At 44.4% G+C, this 24,251-nt stretch overlaps 1 protein-coding gene and 1 pseudogene across 2 annotated transcripts in view; one reads left to right on the plus strand and one right to left on the minus strand.

Annotated features, from left to right (window-relative positions):
- LOC148017352 (FAD/NAD(P)-binding oxidoreductase) overlaps nucleotides 1-24,251 on the minus strand; it is a 141,165-nt gene that overhangs the window by 86,773 nt on the left and 30,141 nt on the right. For both annotated transcript variants that reach the window (XM_087662541.1, XM_087662540.1), the window contains exons 4-5: nucleotides 24,005-24,064; nucleotides 23,764-23,814 (exon numbers count right to left, since the gene is read on the minus strand). In XM_087662541.1, coding sequence (XP_087518667.1) covers nucleotides 23,764-23,814; nucleotides 24,005-24,064 — 111 coding nt within the window. The remainder of the gene's footprint in view (nucleotides 1-23,763; nucleotides 23,815-24,004; nucleotides 24,065-24,251) is intronic.
- Nucleotides 21,361-22,837, plus strand: LOC148017353 (uncharacterized; annotated as a pseudogene).

Genomic DNA, 24,251 nt, shown 5'->3' on the forward strand with positions numbered 1-24,251 from the left:
ACATTGCGTGGGCCAATAGAGTCCTCTTCTAGTAGGTTTATTAAGAGACCATGGAATGGCATGTTGCACATAGATAGAACTTCTATAAGTGCAAAAAATGTATCACAAAAGGGAAAAGAAAAAGTGGTTGAGCCACTTGTTGTGCTAGATGTTTCTATAGGTTCACATGTAAATGGTGAGTCTCATGGCTCAGATCAAAGTATGGCTAAGGAATTTGGGATTCCAATTGTCGCCAAAGGCTAGGATGTTGATGCAAATCTAGAGATGATGACGCCAGGCAAGGAGAAGACCTCCAAATTGAAAAATGAAGAGGAGAGAGTGCGCAATGGAGTGCGAGCTCAAGGCGTGAGCTGCAAAGTAGAGCTGAGAGTTAGAGGGAGTGAATGCAAAGATAGGTGTACCAAATTGTGGTGGTACACAAAGAATAAAAGAATGTATTTATATGTTAGGGTACAAGGTACAATAAGGGTGAGAGTTAGAGGGAGTGAACGCAGAGATAAGTGTACCAGATTGTGATGGTACACAAAGAATAAAAGAATGTATTTACATGTTAGGGTACAAGGTACAATAAGGGTGTGATATTTGTGCACGCGGAAAAGTGGCTACTTCTTGCAAGACAACACCTCCACCATCGCGCCGCAACGTTGCCCCTTGCCTCCATCTAATCCGACGCTTGTGCCAGTCCTCCCCCCCCCCGGGCCCTGCACCTTCTCAGCAGTCTTCCCCCCTCCCACTCAACAATCCTGCCCCCCCCTCCCACTCGACAATCTTCCCCCCCCCCCCCCCCCCCCCCCGCGCTTTGTGGCTGTCCACCCTGCGTCAGCCCCCCCTGTGGCCATCTGCCTTGCCCCCCCACCCGCCTCCAACCATACCCGCCCTACACACCCCCCCCCCCCCCCCGAGCGCCTGCCAGTGCTACCCTCCCCCCGACCACCCACTGTCCGCAAGCCACCCCACCCGACAAGACCGTAGTCCCCCACATCCACCACCTACACCACAGACTACCTCACCTGAGATCCCACAGCCCCCACACCCACCCCCACCTCCCATGCCCCCCTGGACCCTGACCCACACCCCCCCCCCCTTCCACGACCACCAGTCCCCCCACCCACACCAGCCATGTACCTCCAACCATCACACCATCCCCTGACCCTCTTCCCCTCCACCACCTCCCCTTCTGAGTATCCACCCTGATCCGCACCCGATTCAGGTGATCCCCCCCAGACCCACCCCCCCCCCCCTCCCACAAGAGGTGATGAGCCACACACGCCCACATCCTCCTCACGCCAACAGTGCTCTCCCTCCCACACGATCACCAGCTCATCTGCCCCTGTCGCCCATCACACTTTCCCGAGACACGCACAGCTATTGCCACAGAGTTCTTCCGCAGTGGCCCATGGTCCTACCTGAGAGTTGCGGAGCCCGCAGAGTTCCCACTACCTCTCGAGATGGGGATTTTCGTGGTTCGTAAGTCAAGGAGGGGCAAGGTCCATCTACTAGCACCATCGGATGGACCAAACTATGCTTTTTTCCTACAGTCATCTCACTCAAAGTGTTGGAGAAGACACAGATAGAGGAGCTGAAGAGTTAGGTGGTGGACCACACCTCCCAGTGGATGGGAGAGGAAGGACTAGCACTGTTTGCACAACAATGGCCTAGTTGCATGATGGACATTAACTAGTGAGCTGGTGCCAAGGTCCCACACCTGAGCATTATCTTTCGAGCCCCTCCACAGTGGAGAGCTCTACGGGATGTGATCAAGTGGCCCCAAGCACAGGCGGCCCGTTCCTACCAGTGTACAGAGTCACGACTCTCAGCATGGCTGATAGATGCATTGATAGTACCACCTAGAGCATCTATCACCCCTATGGTCCAATCGAGGGCCACCATGAGGGACTAGAGTTCGCCGTCCAGACCGACAACAAAGCGTACTTGTATGCCCCATAGTTTTTCCTCCTCATCAGCAACCTCCACACCGAACAGATGCCTGTTCGATCAATCACAGGTTTCCCCATGAGCTTACATCTTGCAAACCACCAAACATGTCAGACTTTGGAAATTTCAACTAAAAGGAGGAGAGAACTATGAAATAGTAGTCTCCACTACAGTGGGACACGTGGTTCCAAGAAGGTGATTGTTCGGCACGAGCCACAGTTTGCCCTTGCCAGGCGGATCGACATCTTACTTCTATAGGAGCACAAGCTCACTCTCGGGCAGCTCGTACACTTACTGGGAGCACGCGATAGGTGCCCACGGCAGGAGTGGAGGCGTATGCACCTCTATCGACCCAAGTCTCACTGCTTGTGTACGAGACCACGGGATGATAGTGGTAGGGAGGGTTCTGTGGATTAGATTGGATATTGGGGACTCATGCCTTGGAGTCCTCAATGTTTATGCCCCTACAGAGGTTAGGGAACACAGTAGGTTCTAGATGGAGATCGCAGATGGACTCCCAGAGGTAGACTCCCAGATCGTTAGAGGAGGCCATAGTTACCAAGAACGGGGAACGGGAACGGGAACGGGAAATTGCAACCAAGACCAATGCCCCAAATCCAAGGAATGGCTGAATTTTTTTGCCCCAAATCCAAGGACCAAGGGCCCAAATCCAGGAGATAGTGCAGTCTGATTCCAGGAAGCGGCCATTCCAAACAAGGAACAGCTACTGGAATGGCCCGGAACGGGTTTGGAACGGGCAAGAACGGGACCGGGGAGAAGCAAGTGGCATGGGAGGTCTTTTTACTGGAAATCAGAGCACGCGATGCCTAGAGAGACCTTGCCTTCCACAGGACGGAGAGGTCGCTGGATCTCTCTTAGAGATACAAGCGGCTAGGTGGAGTCCTGGAACGATTGGACAAGTTTTATGTGGGAGAGTAGGGAGGCTCTCGTGGAGGCCAGATCGAGCAATTGGCGGGCACCACATTGTCCATCATTGCCCGGTTCTCCTAACACTTGATCCCCCAACATCTACCCTAGACACACGATCCTATCGGATTCCTGACTCGATCTATAGGAGACAAGAGGTGACGAGATGGATAGAGTAGATTTGGACCAGGGAGTGGGGCAGGAGGGACCGGATCGTAGAGGAGGTTGCAGAGGTCCTAGCCGAGTCGAGCACAATCTGCTAAGCGGCAGCCATACAGGGGCCAAGCAACAATGCTGGGAGGAGGAGACAGCACTCCGGCAGGACCTTGCAGCCACACAGAGATTATTACAAGAGGCACCAGGGGACCCCACCCTCCATGCACAGGGGGTGCGTGCGCGAGCAGCCATTGCTGGCCTAGAGGACAGGCATTCAAAGTTCTCTTTCTGCACCTCAGCAGCCTTCTGGGCATGGAAGGGGGACACGATATGCAGGGAGTTCTTCCAGGTGCACCAGCCTTGCACCACACGAGAGCAGATACGCAGCCTTAGGGATCAATATGGGAGGACTCGCTCTAGCCTAGACAAGGTGATGGAGATTGCCACCGACTACTACACGTGCCTTTTCCAGCAGGAGACAGCCTCAGCTAGAAGACAGCGATATAGATAACAGGTTTGGGATCACATCCTGTCCCTCATCACAGAGAAGATGGGATGCTGCCCTCTAGCCCCCTTCACAGAGAAGGAACTAGAGGAGGCTTTCCATACACAGGAGAGGTGAAAATGCCCAAGAGAGAATGGCCTCTCTAAGGCCTTCTTCACTACCTATTGGGAAGTGGTGAAGGACCCCCTACTGATGGCCTTCCAAGAAATTTTCACCTCAGGACAAATGCCAGGGAGTCTCTCGGCAAGCCTTATCAGTCTTCTCCCCAAAGGGGGAGATCGGTTGGAGCTTTCCCAATGGAAACCGATCACCTTATTGTCAATGGCCTACAAGGCACTGGCAAAAATGATTAGTAGACGACTACGGCCCATGCTTCCAGACATCATCCATGACACACAGACAGGCTTTGTCCAAGATAGGAGCATCCTAGACAATGTATTTACCTTCTTTGAGGCGACAAAGTCGGCTCAGCACAGTGGGCAGAGACTAGTTGTACTACTCTTGGATTTCAAGAAAGCTTATGACAAGGTGTGGATTGGGATTTCCTAGATGGCACCATGGTGAGGTTGGGTTTCCCCCAAGCTTGGATCCGTGGGGTCTCTGCACTTTACAGATCGGCCACCAACGCAGTCCTCATGGGTGAAAGGCGAGGGGAGGAGAGATCTATCTATCCAACAAGCCTGCCCCCTGGCCCCATACCTGTTCCTACTCTTTGCAGAGGCAATGTCTCACTTCTTCAGGTCACGTGTGAGCGGATTACGCAGCCTCCAACTTCCAGTGAGAGAGGGGGACTGAGTTGTTAGACTCAGAGTACGCAAATGACACAGCACTCTACATAGAGAACAATGAGTTGATGCTAGAGAGAGTGAGGCTGACTCTTAAGGTATTATGTTCTGCAGTAGGACCAAAAATCAACTGGCGAAAGTCGATTGGTTTCCTCACAGAACCGGACTCTAGCACGGAGTGGGGCATCCACTTAGGATTTAGATGGGTGGAGCAAAGGGCAGACCATGCGGTACCTAGGGTTCCAGGTGGGACTCGACATCACTCCGGCCCAGCAATTTCTTTCTATCCTTGATTCTATTCGGAATAAGCTGACCTACTAGAGCATGGCTCGCCTCTCACTAGCCAGCTGAGCCCTGGTGGTCAACCAAGTCCCCCTAATGACGGCCTAGTACATTGCCTCATGTTGGTGCTTCTCATCCTGCATAGTGTAGCTTCGCCGCCTAGTGCGGAATTTCCTTTGGTCAAGATCAGATGGCTCCAGGGATTCCAAGGCCAAGGTGGTGTGGGCGATGGGCGACCATCATACGGCATCGGTCAGAGGGAGGGCTCGAGATCATAGACCCAGAGTATCAAAGTATGGCCCTCTTGGGCAAGCTATTTGTCTGCGGCCTCACACCAGGCGGAAAAACCTAGAAAGTCTTATTATAGGAGGGTCTTCAGGATTATAGACCGAGACTTGGCAGGGAGTGGAGGCCGTCCCTAAGATGGATCTTCACGTCAGCCCAGATCACCCTCCCCTTGATCATCTTTTCTACGCAACTTACTCCGTGTGTGCCAGGGCCTCCGTAAGGCCCTAGTCTAGACCCCCCCAAGCTGCCAGGAGGAGATAGTCCATCAACCGGTGATCTAGAACCCCCAAGTCAAAGATCGGAAAGGGGCACATATTGGCGAGCGCCCCCACATCCAGTGGGCTGGTTGGGAGGCTGGTCCGGCTCGTACCATCAGGACATGGCGAGAGGTGTACAGGATAGCGGACGAGGAGGTGCTGCAGCGTGTATCACGCTGCCAAAGAGGAGTGGAGTTGAGAAGAAGGGAGAGAGACGCAACGATACCTTTGGAGTGGCTTGCTCCCCCAATTCGAGAGCCGTTAGAGCCCGAGGAGGTATGGGCCGCTAGGTTTTCACCAGCAGGCATGCCCCGACATGTGGCAGGTAGAGTGGGTGGCGCCCCGCAAGGGACTTTCTTCACCATTCAAGAGGGGGGGTGTCTGGCCCTTGACAAAGGGCAATAGGATGAGGAGATAGCTGCCCTTTCATGGAGGAGGATTCGGGTGGTGAGCCTTCAAGGGAAGGCATGGCGACTAGACCCCTATGTTTTTTGGAGGGAGCTCAGAAAGTCGCACCTTTGGATCTGGAAGAGCAGACCACTTGATGAGCTGGAGTAGGATCCAGGAGAGTGGCTATGGCCACTGCGGTCGCCAAGAAGCCATCGAGGTTCCTAGAGTATACTACCAGGATTGACAAACATGTACTGATGCAGGAGGATATGGATTGGGCGCCGTTGCGTAGCAGGCACTGGTCGGAGCATACCATCACGGAGCCTTTCCGACAGATTTTTTGGCGCCGCCTATGGGATCGCTAGAGGCCAAGGAGGGTATCGTATTTTTTATGCCTGGTGGCACATGGAGGCTTAGTGGTGGGAAGTTGGCTTGCCCAGATGTAGGAGGAAGGTTGTAAGCGTTGCACACAGCAGCCACTCGAAACCCCAAAGCACTGCCTTTGGTCATGTGAAAAGATGCAACTCATGTGGAGAGGAGCATGCCGCATCCTTCATCGTATAGCACCCAGCCTTGGATGTATCTCATGGGAAGCTTTCTACTGGCAAGCAGTCAACCAGGGCCGTCACTTTCTATATGAGGCTGGGATGCAGGACACGATATTCATTATCAAGGCAGGGTCATGCGCAGTGGTCAGTTTGGAGACACTGCCCATCCGCCACGTACTGGAGCCCACAACAGACCACTCTAAGATATGGGAGATCATTGGGAGTCTTACTGGATGGCATATCTGGAAGGCACAGAGTCAAGCAACCTTAGCAGAGCTCTAGACTTCCATCATCCACTTCTCCACGGCCGATGGGATCAGGTGCAGGGGGAGTCCAGGGCTCGTTAAGAGCTCTGTTGTCATTTCATGAGCACTTGGGGCGGCCAGGACCTGTTTTTCGTGATGTAGGCAGGAAGCCCCAGATAGCGATACATCCCTCCCCCCCCCCCCCCAAATGGCTTCTTGCCCCTATCTCCCCCAGACCGCCTTGAGAGGCTTGTATACATGATGTATTTTTTACTTTGCATCAGCTCCAACTAGTCTGTTGAGCATGAGCACTTTGTTGTAATCAGTTTTTTTTAATAATATAATCAGCCACATTTTACTTGCAAAAAACAATAAGGATGTGTTCACACCCGTAAGACTATTTACGTGAAGACGAAGGGACTTTGCACCCAACAACCTCCCACTTAATGGCCCGAAGTGGTACCTTTAAGCTAACCAACTCCCACTAACGAATGCAATGCTCATGCCAAGCCTTTGCAAGACACTTAATGAGAACATCTGTAGGGTTATCTTGGGTTTTGACCTTAGTCAATATGACAAGACCATCATCCAAGACCTATCGAATAAAGTGATACCGAACATCTATGTGTTTGGTACGTGCATGGAACATGGCATTCTTAGCCAGACATACTGCACTTTAGCTATCACAACCAAGCATTGGAATACGTGAAGAAAGACCAAAATACTTGACCAAAATGCCAAGCCAAATAGCTTCCTTAGAAGCTTCGGTGCTTAAAATATATTTAGCTTCTATAGTACTTAGCGCCACAATTTTCCGCAATCTTGAACACCAAGAGATAGCCCCACCAATCAAAGTAAAAACATACCCACCGGTAGATTTCCTAGTGTCAAGATCTCCTGCCATGTCTAAATCACAAAATCCCTGTAACTCTAGTGTACCCTTTCCATAGCATATACACTTTTCTTGTGTACCTTTCAAGTATCGGAAGATACATTTCACTGCTTCCCAATGTGGCTTGCCAAGGTTAGACATGAATCTACTAACAACTCCCACTACATGAGCAATGTTAGGGAGAGTTGCAACCATGGCATACATCGAAGATCCACAAGCTGATGCATAAGGTATACCCTTCATGACACTAGCAGCTGCATCATCCTTAGGGCAATCAACTTTGCTAAGCTTTGTATGTGGTGGTAAAGGCACACCAAGAGGCTTAGCATCAGCCATATTAAATATGTCAAGTACTTTGCTGATATACTTGTCCTATGAGAGAAACAACAAATGCTGCCCTCTCTCTCTTTTAATGCGCATGCCCAAAATGTGTTCAACTGTCCCCAAATCTTTCATGGAGAAGGCTGAACTCAGCTGCTGCCTTTTAAGAGCATTCAAAGTACTCTTATGCTGTCCTACACTACAATCAACATGTCATCCACATATAAAACCAGCACAATAAGGCTTGCATCATCAGCCTTTTTAGTGTATAAGCAGTGATCTGCATGACTGTGTTTAAATCCATGGCTAAGCATAAAGGTATCAAATTTTTTGTACCATTGTCTAGGGGCTTGTTTCAGCCCATATAAGTTGTGTTTCAGCTTACAAACCAAATGCTCTTTTCCTGGAATAACAAATCCTTCTAGTTGCTACATGTACAGCTCTTCATCCAAGTCACCATGAAGAAAAGCGGTCTTCACATCCATCTGATCCAACTCTAAATCTAAGGATGCAGTGAGAGCAAACAAAACACGGAGCGTAGTCATCTTCACCACTAGTGAAAAGACCTCTTGGAAGTCTATGCCTTCCTTTTGTGTATAGCCCTTGGCAACCAGTTGTGCCTTGTACTTGGGCTTCCCATCAATACATTTCACTTTGTAAACCCATTTATTCGGAATAGCTTTCCTATCCTTGGGCAAAGGTACAAGCTCCCATGTGTTATTTGCATATAGAGACTTCATCTCTTCCTACATAGCAAGCTCCCACTTTCTCTTGTTTTCACATGACTGTGCCTCTTTAAATGTCAGAGGCTCACCCTCATCAATCAACAGAATGTAATCCAAAGATGGCTGAAACCTCTATGGCTACCTTCTGACACGTGTAGACCTTCTTACCCAATGATCTGTATAATCAGGCAATGGGCCTACATCTTGAGGAATGTGCACACCATCACCAAGTGACTGATTTTTAGCATTTTCTTGCTGCTGTAATCTGTTTTCAGCATGTTCTTCTTGCTGTCCTATTTCATCCTGTGCATCTATTTGCTGTCCATGATCTTCTGGCTGTAGCACAATAGGTTGTTGTTCATTTTCAGCATCAAAAGCGACAAAACTTTCAGCTAATGGCTGCTGAATGGCTGGCTGTTCATGCTGAAATTTGACTTTCTTTTTGTCAAGATCACCATGTGTAGCATTTTTCAACAACTTTGCCTCATTAAATACTAGTCTCGGCTGCGTACTATCTTCCTGCCCTGAGGAAGCCAAACTCTATAACCCATCTCTCCCTCATCTCCATATCGCATGAAGATGCCCTTGATGGATTTCATGTCTAGTTTGGTCCTCTATTCTACATGTACATACACAAAGGCATCGCAACCGAAGACACGCAAATAGTCATATGAAGCAGGTTTGCCAGACCAAACCTCTTCAGGAATGCCATTTTCCAATGCATGATTGGGAAACTGATTGTATACATGAAGTGCAATTTTAAGAGCCTCTCCCCAAAATTGTTGCAGGAGATTAGCTGTGAACAGCATGCATCTAACTCTCTCACAAAGTGTGCGATTAAATCGTTCAGCCACACCATTTGATGCAAGATTATAAGGGGCTGTCAACTCCCTCTTAATGCCATGCATCTCACAAAATTTGTTAAGATCACCATATGTAGCATTTTTCAACAACTTTGCCTCATTAAATACTAGTCTCGGCTACGTACTATCTTCCTGCCCTGAGGAAGCCAAACTCTATAGCCCATCTCTCCCTCATCTCCATATCGCATGAAGATGCCCTTGATGGATTTCATGTCTAGTTTGGTCCTCTATTCTACAGGTATATGCACAAAGGCATCGCAACCGAAGACACGCAAATAGTCATATGAAGCAGGTTTGCCAGACCAAACCTCTTCAAGAATGCCATTTTCCAATGCACGATTGGGAAACCGATTGCATACATGAACTGCAATTTTAAGAGCCTCTCCCCAAAACTGTTCCAGGAGATTAGCTGTGAACAGCATGCATCTAACTCTCTCACAAAGTGTGCGATTAAATCTTTCAGCCACACCATTTGATGCAAGATTATAAGGGGCTGTCAACTCCCTCTTAATGCCATGCATCTCACAAAATTTGTTAAATTCATTTGAGACATACTCACCCCCATTATCCATTCTTATGTCTTTCAACTTAAGCCCTTTCTGTGTGGTAACAAAAGAATGAAACTTTCTAAAAGCATCCAACACTTCCTTTTTGTTTTTAAGTACATACACCCATGACTTTCTGCTGAAACCATCAATGAAAGTAACAAAGTACCGTGCATCCCCGTAAGAATCAACAAGCATAGTGCACACATCAGAGTGTACTAAGTCAAGAGCATTAGACTTCTTAACGACACCAGAGTCATAAGGAGACTTCACTTGTTTTCCATATAAGCAATCATTACAAAATTCGAGACTAGAGCCTTTTACATCAAATCTCCCTAAAGAGGAGAGAACCTAAAGGCCTTTCTGGCTCATATGACCAAGTCTTTTGTGCCAAAGCTCCATTTGTGAACAGACTTGAGCTACAGCCAAGAACTTGCCAACAGGTAATGCTTTACAATGCAAGTAATATAAAGTTCCCCTTTTGTTGCCTTCAACAATCAGCATAGAGCCCTTATGGACCTTCCAAGTTCCACCACCGAAGGTAGTAAAATACCCTTTAGCAAGAAGCTGCCCAACTGATAGTAGACTTTTCTTTACGCCAAGTACAAATCTGACATCCTGCAAAATCAGCTCTTGGTCATTTTCAAGAGCCAAGTGACTGGTGCCAACACCCTCTATCTCATATGCATAGTTATTACCCAAGTAAGCCTTGCCTAGCCAACCTGTAATGTATTCAAAGGGGGTGGTCACATGAAAAGAGGCACTGCTGTCCACTATCCATGATTGTGACAGCTCATCATGAGCTGAAAGTAAGGCATCAATTACCTCCTTTTTGGTGATGTGCATATCACCTGCTGCTGCCATAATATCTGCATCATTGCATGAGGCTACAACAAGTATCTCTTCAGTGTCAGGAAGCTCTTCAATGACCACACTAGATGCAACATTTGCCTTTGCAACTTCTTTTAAGGAAGAGTTGTCATCATCCTTTTTATCATCTTTATTTTTCTTACCCTGCTGTTTCTTTCTTTCTTGCTCTTTCTTGAAGTACTGGCAATCGCGCTTTTTATGCCCTTTACACCGCATTGATAGCATGTGACGTCCTGCTATTTGCCCTTGCTTTTGCTTCTACTTTTGTCTTTACTGGCTGCATCACCCCTCTTCTCAAACCTGCCTCTTACATGGTAAGCTGAGCCACTGCTTTCACCACTAGACTTTCTTCTGATTTCTTCATTAAGGATTGAACCTCTAACACCATCAAAAGTCAAAGCGGGGTTGTTGCTTAGTGACACAACCAAAGATTCCCAACTGTCAGGCAAAGTCATCAATAAGAAAATATCTTTCAATTTATCATCGAAAGCTGCCAAACCAGAGTTCTGCAATTGACTCAAAACCCTTGTGAAAGCACTCAAATGCTCAGATGCTGGCTTAGACTCGTCCAACTCCATGTTCACAAGTTTACGCATAAGATGTACTTGATTCACAAGAGTTGTATTTTCATAAGTATCCTTAAGCTTTTTCCATATAGCATAACCTATATGAAGACGTTTGATATCTGTAAGTACATCATCAGACACTGCCATCTTAATGTATGCAATGGCCTTCTAAGTCTAGCCCAATCCACATCTATCATAGTTGCAAGCTTAGTCTCCAAGAGAGCATCTTCATAGTCCTTGAGAAACAAAATGCCTTGCATCCTATCCTTCCACAAGTCAAAGCCAGTGCCATCAAACCTCTTGATTTCAAAGACGGATTTAGTGTCACTGCTGCTAGAAGCATTTGCAGCCATTTTTCAGCAATAAACCAGAAATTCAATGCTGCAATTTATGACAGCAAAAAATGAGCTGAATATTCAGCTGATTTCAGCCCAATTTTTCAGCAAATAATAGCAAGATTCGATCCAAGTAAATGTACAGCAGTAGAACGAATGACTTTCAGCAGTATGACTACAATTTCAGCAAACATTAAATGCATACATCACTGCCAAGTAACTCCCACTTCAGCAATATCACCAAAAATACATTTGCAATAATCCCAGATCTGCAAATAATCACTAAGACTGCTGCAACACGAATAATCAGCAATACATCAACTCAATGGGAGCTGTCCAACATGTGTATTGCATACATATATGCTCGTATCAACTTCTAATACCCAAAACACCAAGAAATCTCTGCACTTTCTCCAAAATCGCACAAGCAAGAGATAAAAATGCTCAAATCACTCTGTTTATAACCACAAGATTGCTTCAGCAATATTCCCAAAGTGCATTTCACGGATTAATTTTCCAAAATCCACAGATTTCAGCGAAAACCCCAAAATTTCACGACTGATCTGCCCTGATTGCACTAATACATGTTCCTAAAAGCATAAAACAGGCAAAATAGCAAAATTCCACAAAATTTTACAAAACCCCAAATCTCTCAAGTCCAATTGTGCACCAATGTCAACCAATCTAACTCAGCTGAGCAAAATTTCACCAATACAGCAAAAGCCCCAAATTTTATGAGTCCAATGTTGAGAAATTTCCCTCAAATGAGTAAAATTTCAGCAAATTTGGCGAAATCCCCAATTCAAACACGCACAATGTTTGCAATTTTTGACACAGATGCCTCAATTTTGCATGAACAGCACTCAATCTGAAAAGCCTCAATTTTGCATGAACAGCAAATCGCCTACACCTATCGGTTATGAGTGCTGGCTATTGCTTGTATTTGTCTCGTCTGCGAGCTTGGAGCCGCGCTCTAATACCAATTTGAAGGGGAGAGAGTGTGCAATGGAGTGCGAGCTCAAGGCATGAGCTGCAAAGTAGAGCTGAGAGTTAGAGGGAGTGAACGTAAAGAGAGGTGTACCAGATTGTGATGGTATACAAAGAATAAAAGAATGTATTTATATGTTAGGATACAAGGTACAATAAGGGTGTGTTCACACCCGTAAGACTATTTACACGCAGACGAAGGGACTTTACACCTAACAAAAAACATAGGTAAAAGTGGAGCCTGAAAAAGAAGCGTACTAACACCAAGTAGATGATGGTGACGCCAAGTAGAAGATGCTCCAAACACAAGGTCTAATGCTGAAACAAGGTGCCTAAAGTAGAAGAGGAATGAAGGCAACCATTAGCCACAAACCACAATGTCCTCCTAAAGGGGTGTGACGGCAATGGAAGGGACTAGTGAGAGAAAGGAAGTGGTGGTGGTGACCAAAGAAGGTGGTGAAGAATGACTGAAGAGAGAGGTCAGTGAAGAATGAATGAAGCGACTATATATTTATAGATATAAGTTGTCTAGGGTGGCACACCACTATGCAGGTGCCCGTTGAAAAATTAGCCAAAATGTGGACACCAACCCTTTTTGGGACTATCAATATGAAACCCTAAATCAAGTGTGTAAACTGAAGAAGTGGTTTCTCACTGTGTAGATGGTGACATATGATAGTTATGTAACTCACTATTATGGGTATATGGTGAATGTTATAAAATCACTTGAGCCTACTTGTTTTAAGGAAGCTATTGATCATCTACATTGGGAGAAAACCATGGATGAAGCAATGGCTGCATTGGATGTAAATCAAACTTGGGATTTGGTGCAATTGCTTGAGAGAAATAAAGTTTTAGGCTACAAGTGGGGTTACAAAGCAAAACATGATGCAAATGGAAGTGTGTGTAGGTATAAAGCAAGGCTGGCTACCAAAGGTTTTGTATAGACTTATAAGGTAAATTATGAGGAGACATTTGCTTCGGTCGTAAAGATAGCAACTATCAGAGCTATCATTGGAGTGGCTGCCACAAAAGATTGGGTCTTACATCAAATGAATGTAAAGAATGTATTATTGCATGATGAGTTGCAAGAAGTGTATATAGAGCAACCACAAGGTCATGAGAGTATGGTTCACTCCAATAATGTGTATAAGCTACGCAAAGCCTTGTATGGGCCAAAACAGGCACTGAGAGCATATCATGACAAGATAGCACAGCACTTGTCTCTATTGGTTTTCGTGTTGGAAATATAGATCGATCGCTTTATGGATGTGAGAGCGATAGGGTAGGGATATTATTACGATTACCTTATATGTGGATGATTTGAGTAGTGGGAGTGATAATGTGCAAGAGGTGGATTACGTAAAGAGTCTTCCCAAGCAAAAATTTAATATGAAACATTCGGGAGAGTTGAAGTACTTCCTTGGCATTACGGTGATTAGGACATCTAAGGGAATATGGCTCTCACAGAGGCAATACATCTTAGATATGTTGAGGAAGCATGGAATGGCTAATTGTAAGCCAATCTCAAAGCCATTTGATTAAAATGTGAAGCTAAGTGCTAATGTGGGTAAAATATTGGAGGATCCCACAACATACAAAAAGATAGTGGAAAGTTTGATCTTCACTACTATCACTAGGTCTGATTGTAATTACACAGTTGAATTGAATAGTTAGTTTACGCATGTGCCTCATAAGCCTTATTTAGACAAAGTGAGGCATACTTTGCAATGCCTCATGGCCACACTGGATTAGGTTATCTTTTATGAGGCTAATTCAATGGTGCAATTCTATATTTATACTAATGCCAATTGGGCAAGCAGTGTCTGATAGGAAATCCACCATTGACTATGTGTTATCCTTTGGAAGTGGAGTTGTGACTTGGAGTAGTAAGAAATAGCCCACTCTTGTAATATCAATACTATAGAGTACAGGGATGCTCCTATGGCAGCATGTAAGGTAGCTTGGCTGCAAAAGCTACTTGATAATTTGGGAATACAGACAAGCAGGAAAGTTATCATTTCTTGTGACAATATAAGCAGCATACAATTGGTGAGAAACCCAGTGTTTCATACACACATGAAACACATTGAGATTCATAACCATTTTATCAAAGAGAGGATCTTGGTGAGTGACATTGATCTCACATATATGAGCTGCAAAAATTTTCACGGAGGCTCTAGGAGCAGAAAAGCTTCAATGACTTGAAAGCTTACTTAGAGTACATGTCATGAAGTTGAGCTTGAGGGGAAGTGTTGCGATGTCAAGCTCAACACGAGCTAGCGCTCACATACCAAGATGGTTGTTTCTACATTCATATCACTGGTGTGGTTTGTACCTACACCAACATATGCTTCCAATGATACTTTACAACTCAACATCAGTTGGTCCACCTACCAAAAACAAGAGATTCACAGATTCACTAGAAATAGAGAAAACCCAACCATAAATTATATTTTTCATAAAGAAACTTTGGCTCAATTCTTGTATAACATATACATCCACTTTCAGATGATATTTCTAGATCTATGTCTTACAAAAAACCCAATTACTAAGACTATGGCTCCATGAAATCCCAATTGTTGAGATTGTGGCTCAATGAAATCCCAATTTTTGAGACTATAGCTCAAACGAAATTCAATTTATATCAACCCAAAGGATTCAATGTTTGCTATACAAGAATATAAGTACAAAACAATGTATCTGAATCCCAAAATCAAGCCCCAACCAAGCATAGAATTGTTTGGTACCAAGACAATCCATATACTTAAAATACCCTGTATAAGTGCAACATAAACCCTCTAAAACATCACAAAACCTTTTCTTGGTCTTCGGATAACATACATTCAAGAAGACCATGTAATTATCACATATTTTTTAAGACAATAGTCATGCCTTGAGCTTGGCTACAACTTGTTTCCACCATAACTTTCACATACAAACTCTAAACAAGGTCGCCCAAGTACTCAAATTGAAGCGAACAGACCTGATCCACAAGCCAACGAGGGAAAAATTACAAAAACCCTCTTAGAATAGCAATAAACACCACTTTATTATATTTTTAGGCTTGGATGACTTATAGCACTCAAGATAAGTCCTTGTATGTGTTTAGATCCACCCAAAGTTCTTATTAGTTATTAGAACTTAATAATGGAAATGTAGGTTATTTTGATGACCAATTTTAATCCCAAAAAAACCTATTAGGATCATACATAAGTATCCCATAAGCATATACTTGAAATACTTATACAAATGTCTTTCCGTTGCTTTTCCTTCATTGAACGTGTAGCCACATGACATCCACCCCTCCAAACCTACACATCCTCAGACATGAGCCACACTACACAGCCTGCCAAGGTCAAAAGCCTAAATACTCGCCTCCCAAATAATCATACATATCAACATACGAATACCTTCAAGATCAAAACACCCAAATAAACACCTTGCATAAGTCGCAAGATGGCAATCTAGAACAAGCCTTTGAAAGGCCTCAAGAATCACATTTAGTAGAACTATTACAAGAAATGTATGAGTTGCAGTTGAAGATTACACGACTTCAAGAAAAAGAGCGAACAATATCGAAAGGGATGGTTTGCAAGGATATAGGAATGACTATGTAGGATGGAGTTGAAAAACGCTTACATGAAATACACAAGTTACAATGGAAGCTAACACAACTTGAAAAAAATGTTGAGGATGTTGAGGACTTGTCAAATGAGCTGCTAGATGTTGCATATGTGTTTTGGATAGAGATGCTAATACATTCCTTGTGAATACAGATGGTATAATGACAATGAATGTAGAAGATACAAAGACAACGGATACAAATGCTTTGTTTAAAAATGCAAATGATACGATGAAAATGAATGCAACTGATATAATGACAATGCATATTGATGATGCTTTGACTACAAGCGCAATTTGATATCTTGATAGAGAATGTAGATGATGCTTTAATTGAGGATGTAGTTATGAAGGATGCAAATGTTACTTAATCTATACAAACCAAAGAAAATGCTTTTCAAGGTGTATCCCTAGCACAAAACAAAGAGAGATCTATCATGCAATTTGGTTATTTATGGATGTTTGATTTTGGGATCGTATGCTTCTATATGCATGATGACAAGCCAAATGTAGATGTATGTTTTTCCATGTATGATGCTGGGGTAAATGTGGACATGATCTAGGTGGAATTGCAAGCTATGGGATGCTACAAAGTTTTGATAGGGTATGGCTATCATTTGATCTTGGTGGATCTCTCAATTTCTTGGAGCAGGATATAGATGGCTAAATGGGATATCGGTTTCATGAGCTTTCAATGCCCTATGATCTGAAAGGGAGTACTTGGGTTAGCTACATGCTTTTGTGAATCCAGTCAAAATACTTTCATATGATTTTTTGGAGTACCATACAATTCCATCTAAATATAATAGGTTCTGAGATATTTAGATATTTCTTACCCATCAAATTGACCCAATTCACTAACGACTATTTAAAGCACTTTTATCGCCAATTGTTTTCCAAATTTGTTTGATGCATTTTCATCACATTTGCATCTCGTTGGAACTCCACGTCTCAACCCCCACCTTGGTCTACGATAACTGGCTTACATCATCCAAAGGACATGTAGCATCTCCCATCCTGCAAAACTCTTCTATAGGCCTTTCATATCGGGTTCACCAAAGATATGGAGAGATTTGTTGTGTCTGGCCCTAAACCATTCGAGTTCTAGCAAAAAAAATTTACAAAAAAGAGACAAAAAAGTATGTAGAAGATGAAGGCAAAATCCAACAAATTCACAAGAAATAGAGAAAATCCAACAGTAAATTATACTTTTCGCAAAGAAGCTTTGGCTCAATCCTTGTACAACATATACATCCACTTTCATATGATAGACTATGGCTCAAAAAAATAACCAATTACTAAGACTATGGCTCGATGAAATCCCAATTACTAAGATAGTGGCTCAATGAAATCCCAATTTCTAAGTCTATGGCTCAAAAGAAATTCAACTTAAATCAACCCAAAAGATTCAATGTTTGCTATACAAGAACACAAGCACAAAACAAACTATCTGCAGCCCAAAATCATGCCCCAGAAAGCATTGAACAATTCGGTACCAAAACAGTCCATGTGCATCAAAACACCATGTATAAGTACAATATCAGCCCTCTAAAACATACAAAACCTTTCCTTGGTCTTCAAGACAAGGTATGGGTGTGGATAGTAGTGGTAGAGGATTGAGGCTGAAATTGTGATGGGGAAATGATGAAGAATGAATGTGAGAGTAAGTGTGGAGTGTTGAGGAGAGAAGGAAAACAAAAGTGAGATGTATAGTGATGAATGCCCATGGCCTATAGGCACATGAGTAATTGAATTGTCTAGGGTGGAGCCCCAACTCTCTAGGATGGCACATAGACACTAGTAAATGATACAAATAAAGCATAGTTACCAGGAACGGGGAACGAGAACGGAACCCCCCGGAATGGGGGGAACGCCTAAAGTTAGGAAATGGGAACAGAGGGAACGGGGTGTGTGTGTGTGTGTGTGTGTGTGTGTGTGTGTGTGTGTGTACACACATATATGTATATGTATATGTATATGTATATGTACATGTATATGTGCACATACATACATACATACATACATACATACATACATACATACATACATACATATATATATATATATATATATATATATATATATATATATATATATATATATATATATATATATATATGAGAGAGCTCATAGATTAAGTTAGTTGGAAGATTGCAAATTGGTTTATCTAGTAGCATGGTGGAAGTGAGAAGGGTGGCATGATATGCTAGGTACAATATGGGACAAAGAAAATTATGGGTAGTAGTATGGTAGGTATTGAAAAGGTCATGTTCGACGTGCCAATTTAGTGACCTAATGGATCATGCTTTTCAAGGGGGGACCAACAACACAATTAGTAGCAACATGATTAGTGATTATATGTCACACACACCCACATATGCACACATGTTTGTATATATGTGTGTATGTGTATCTATCTCGTGTGTGTGTGTCTCATCCACTCACTCACTCAGCGGGCAGGAGAGGCGGGAGCAGGTAGGGCCCAGGCGAGGCAAGCAGGACCAGACGGGAGCAGGCGGGCGAGGCAGGCGGGCAAGGCAGGCGGAGCAGGCGACAAAGGCAGGAGCAGGCGGGCTCCAGGGAACGGCCGTTCCAAACAGGGAACGGCCGTTGGAACGGCCAGGAATGGCGCAGAACGGGCAAGAATGGGCAAGAACGTTCCATGGGAGTTTCACTCGTAGACACATGCTGGAAAGCGTTAATCCGTTCCTAAGGCCCGGAACGGGCATTCCCTGTTTCTATGAAATAAAGCCTCTTTGGGGCTGTAAATGGAAACCAAAATAGGAATTGAGGTAATGCAATGCACTGAATGACTTTGGTGGCTGAACATTCACTAACTGCCCCACTCAATACAACTGTGAAGTGCTACGAGGATCTAGCCCCTACCACTAGGCACCATCCAGGAGATTATTTGAGGATATGGGCCCTTATAGACGTACTAAGATCCCTTCATAGTAGCCCTATGCTAGATATTTTAGATAACAAGAGAAACATCAGGTCTTACATAGACATGAGCCTACTTTCTTGCTGTTTATTTATTGTATCCATCATGTGACATACCATGAACTAATTGTAATCACTATTTTGGTCTCATATGTCAATTCTGACTTCATTAGGCATTTGATATGACTTTCTCTTTTTTTGTGAAGATAATTGAATTAAGTAGCAATATTTACATCAGACCATCAAGTCAACTAAGAAAAACAGAATAGTCACAAATGAAAGGCTGCCAAGACTCTAACACACAAATACCACACAAAAAGGATAGCTAGTGTGGAGCGAACAATACCCAGCCAAGCAGCAGCACTGTCAAGAAGAACTAGATCAGGTGAAACCATAGAGAAGATCTGCCATAACACTAAACCATGAACACAAGCCACATGACCATGGATGCCCAAGGCCAAATCAAAAATAAAGGCATTCCGAGTACGCCAAATATGCCACAAACTTGTCCATCTAAGAAAATGGAAGAGGCAAGAATAATCTAATTGCAAAGCAGACATACAAGTCATCCTTCCCATAATCCACGAACGAGTTGATATCCGCTACTGAGTCGCGAAGGACCACACACGGGAAACAAAACTCCAAATCTATTGAGCAATAGGGCAAGAGACAAAGAGATGAAGCAATGTCTCATCACATGTAGTGCAAAATACACATCAACCACGAGAGATCTTGCCATCACGCAACACATCCCCAATTGGAAGACCCCCAATAAGCAACCTCCACATGAACACTTTACCCCGATAAAGAACCTTAGACTTCGAAAGTTGGAGGAATCTTTCTTGCCACTTCTTTTTGCTATCCCGAATATGCCATAATTTATTAGCCTTTCCAATGACCCATCTCTTGGCCTCGACCATCTGATGATATATCTAATTAGCTAACCTTTTCTATAAATCATCAGGAAGCACAAACATCAAATCTCCCCAAGGAGACGATGGCTATAAAGCAGGCAAAGGAGAGAACCTTAGAAGCTTGTCCTGTATGGACGACCAAATGTCATGATAGCCTCGAGGCACCCGAAAGTGCTAACGAATACGCCGAAAAGAATAAAGACGGGGCTGCCTAGGAATGACACCATCATGTACTCTCTACAACCCCAAACGAGCCATTGGATTAAGTTATATGACACGATGCTAGCACAATAGACTATGTTCTTGCCCCACCGATGCTGATATCTCACACCCAGGACCTCTCAGTATCCCCACCCTTCTTGGAGTTGCAGTGGATTATGCCTACCAATCATTCACCATTGACCTCCAATTCACTGACACGCAAACCCATCATGCAGCTCACCGACACCCGAGATACCTCTTTTCCAGAGAGACAAAGGATATCTATGAGGCGGAGATCCTCAGGTCGTTACATGATACAGACCCCGACGTTCCATTACAGGAGTTGACTCAGCAGTTCAGTGAGGCCCTACACATCGTTGTAGGTGTCGCCTTCCCACACTCTCAACCCACACAGAGAGCCTCCACCAGGGTGACTCCTCAAAACAGCTAGTATGATGATGAGTGCCGTGAGACCAAAGCACGGCTACAGAGAGAGATAGCACTAGGGTCCACTATCCACAGACAGACACAGATACTCTTTAGACACCTCACACGGTGGAAGAAGAGAACATTCTTGGCCCAGCTGGAACAAGACCTATATCAGTTATTCTTGAGCCAAGACTCTAGAGAGGCTTGGAGGCTTTTCAGAGAGCATTGCCCAACCACACCTATTACGTCCACCACTGTATGGGAAGAGTATGGAGGGTCAGCCACCTCTTCCTGACCCATTTGAGCCTTGTCCAGAGACCACCACTTTCTTTATAGAAAGTAGGGTCCGAGAGGCCATTAACAGACTTAGCAGAGGAAAGGCACAAGATCATGATGGACTAGTAGCTGAGCACTTGATCCATGCTAGAGATTTGGTGGCAAGATTCCTAGCTTACATGTTTAACACAACCATGTGTGAAGGCCTACCAAAAAGCTGAAGCATGAACACTATTGTGCCTATCCTCAAGTCAAGGGACCCTACTCTACCCAATAACTATCGAACTATCATGGTTGGGCATACATTGGCTAAGTTATATGCTTCCATCCTTGAGCATGAGTTAAGCAGGTGGGCAGAGATGTGGGGTCTTAGAGCACAGGGACAGGCTGGCTTTAGGAGAGGCTTCTCCACGTTGGATCACATCCTCACACTCCGAGCGATCATTGAGGAGGGAAGGGCCCATGGTCGACGGACCTACTACTGCTTTGTGGACTTCCGCAAAGCCTTTGACATAGTACCGAGAGACAGGTTGATACATAGATTACATGACATGGGAGTACTGAAAGAGCTCAGTTGGGGTATTTTAGCACAGTATGAGAGAGTTGTGGGCAGAGTCCGAACACCTGAGGGCCTTTCAGCACCTATTTACTCCACCATTGGGGTGAAGCAGGGATGCCCCCTCTCTCAGACATTATTTGGCTTGTACATTAATGGGATTGCTGATTATATTTCACAAGAAGGAGATAGAGGAGCTCCACTAGCTGGCACTTGGATAACTCTCCTATTGTATGCAAATGACATTGTATTGATAGCTGACTCTCCAGAGGGTCTACAGAGACACTTGGATGCATTACACTCCTATACTTTGGACAGTGGGCTTTCAGTGAACCTTGGTAAAACCAAGGTGATGATATTTAATACTACACCACAGTGGGTCAAGAGATCAGCACCTAAATTCACATATGGATCTGAGAAGCTGGAGTATGTGGGTTCTAACACATACCTGGGAGTCTTATTCATAGGGCCCACCTTTTCTATGCGAGAGGCAGCAAATACTAGACTGACTCGCGGATACACAACACTAGGTGGTTTGGAAAGGATGTGCTCACAGGTGCAATTCCAAGAACCCCGCACCAAGCTATGGCTCTTCGATACACTAATCACATCCACACTACTTTATGGAGTACAAATATGGGGGCCCAGTCTTGACCACCGTAGCAGATCAGGGCGCACTTAGGATGGAGGTCGATGGAGAAACCCCTAGTGTCCATGATATCCAGGATGATCAAATGTAAGGCCTCAGTGCCACATGAGATCATCAGAGCCGAGCTAGCAACTACACCAATTGTGATAGGGGCCCTCACCCGATCGGTTGCATACATACATAACCTATGGGACTTACCCAGACACAGATATGCTCGGTTGGCCCTTGAGTCCTCCAGACAGCTTGCCAGAGAGGGTGATACTTCATGCTGGTATGCACAGATGTTGGCCTGGTTTGAGCTGCATGGCTTTAGCATGGACAAGTTACCCCCCTTCCAGTACTCCCTGATGCACCATCTCTTGATCTGAGCAGGTTAGAGATTTGCAAGATCATCAGGATGGATCTTACCCAGTTGGATATCAGGCGAACATGGTTGATGCTAGAGCAGGAGCTAGGGACAAAGATGGCTTTCTACCACGAGCATTTCCTTCATACCACAGATGATGGATTTATTGTTCGCCCGAGATACATGGACACCCACCTTTCCCATGGGATCAGATGTACTATTGGCCAATTGCGCACCTCCTCACATCAGCTAGAAATTGAGATTGGCAGAAATAGATCCATCCCACCAAAGAAGCGCATATGCCAAATATGCCAATTAGAGCCAGAGAGAGAGGAGCATTATATCTGCCGTTGCCCAGCATATTATGAGGTCCATGGTTGTTTCCACTGTCTCTTTAGAGACGGATTTGGACCACTATCCAAAGTCATGGATTTTACCAATCAACGATGCCTTGGCCTCTTTCTTCTCGAGATATGACGGCTTTGTAACATGCGCCTTAGGAGTACAGCTGCTCTAGGACACCGAGGCCCTTCACAGAGGCAGCTCACAGACTTCTTTGCAAAGGAGACTCAGAAGACTTCAATACAGTTACAGCCACAGTCCACACGAGAGCCTCTCTTACCACCACAATCCACACACAGACAAGAAGTACTGAGTGATTGAGCCGTTCAGCTTAGCCGATCCAGACGTCCTAGGCCTCGACACAGACACCGACGACACCTTCATAGGCAGAAACAAGGGATTATTGCTCGGGCTAGAGCTAGGCCCTCCATACCCACATGAGATTGTACCATTTTGGAGCTCATTGTTACTAGATAGAGCTCTATGTTTTACACATAGCCATAGTTAGTTTCCTTTCTTATTCTGCTTGCGCTACATATTTTGTCCAGACAATTGTACCATCATACACATGATTGTAACTCATGGTCTCATAGGTCATTTTGGCCTTTCGTAGACATTAATATATCATTTCATTTCATTTCTCTCTCTCATCCATGAAAGTTGTTTTCTTTCTCCCAAAGACTCTTTTACATAATCCTGTGTTGCAGTCTGTATACTGATTTTAAAAAACTCTGTCAGGCAACTCCATGTCCTCTTGAGCATGTTCCAAGATTGGACAAATAGCCACTCTGCTTTGATTGAAAGATAACTACTTTTTTTAACTTTGACTTCCTCATAAAAGTCTACTCCCCTCATACATTAATATGCTTTAAAAATAGTGGTTTCAAAACCACCCACCCAGAAAAAGGAAAGTATACACATGCACATGCACACCAATTAACAAAGTCAATGGTCTAAAGAAAAAAAACAAAAAGTATGTGTGCATGTGTGCACCCATTATTACAGAATGATCTAAAGAAGAAAATAATATCTGTGCAGGATAAGCGGCAATTTGAACTCACGGTCTCACAACAATGATAGGTTTTCCATCAGCTTTTGTGCCGATCTCAGCCCTGCATAAGACAAGGATAAGTCTTGGTAGAAAGTCCAAATAGCTACTAGAGAACACATGAGTGACTATTGAATCATATTTTGGCTTATATATAGTGTAATAGGTCTTAATCAATGTAAAAGCTGATTTCCTTGATGTTAAGTTGAAGCAAAAAAAGTCTAAAGTGAGATTCAGCAGATAAGCCATGAAACCTTGTTAGTAGGCAGGAAGCAACATCCAGGCCAAGCTTCTTATCATTGTCGAACGTAAACCTGTGATATAAATCCCAACAGCAAACAAATCAGCCAGATTCCTACGCCATGGATCCTTGAGAACAATCTAGTTTAAATCACCCTAGGATCATCTCACCTGTATATAGTCGTATTTTGGGAAACTTTTTTACTTCCTCTCAGAACAAATATCTACCTTCTAGTTTACATTACCCTAGGAATATGCTCA

This window comes from Lygodium microphyllum, chromosome 22, assembly GCF_053477565.2.
Source record: "Lygodium microphyllum isolate KBCC chromosome 22, Lygodium_microphyllum_v1.1.10, whole genome shotgun sequence".
NCBI classification, from domain to species: Eukaryota; Viridiplantae; Streptophyta; class Polypodiopsida; order Schizaeales; family Lygodiaceae; genus Lygodium; species Lygodium microphyllum.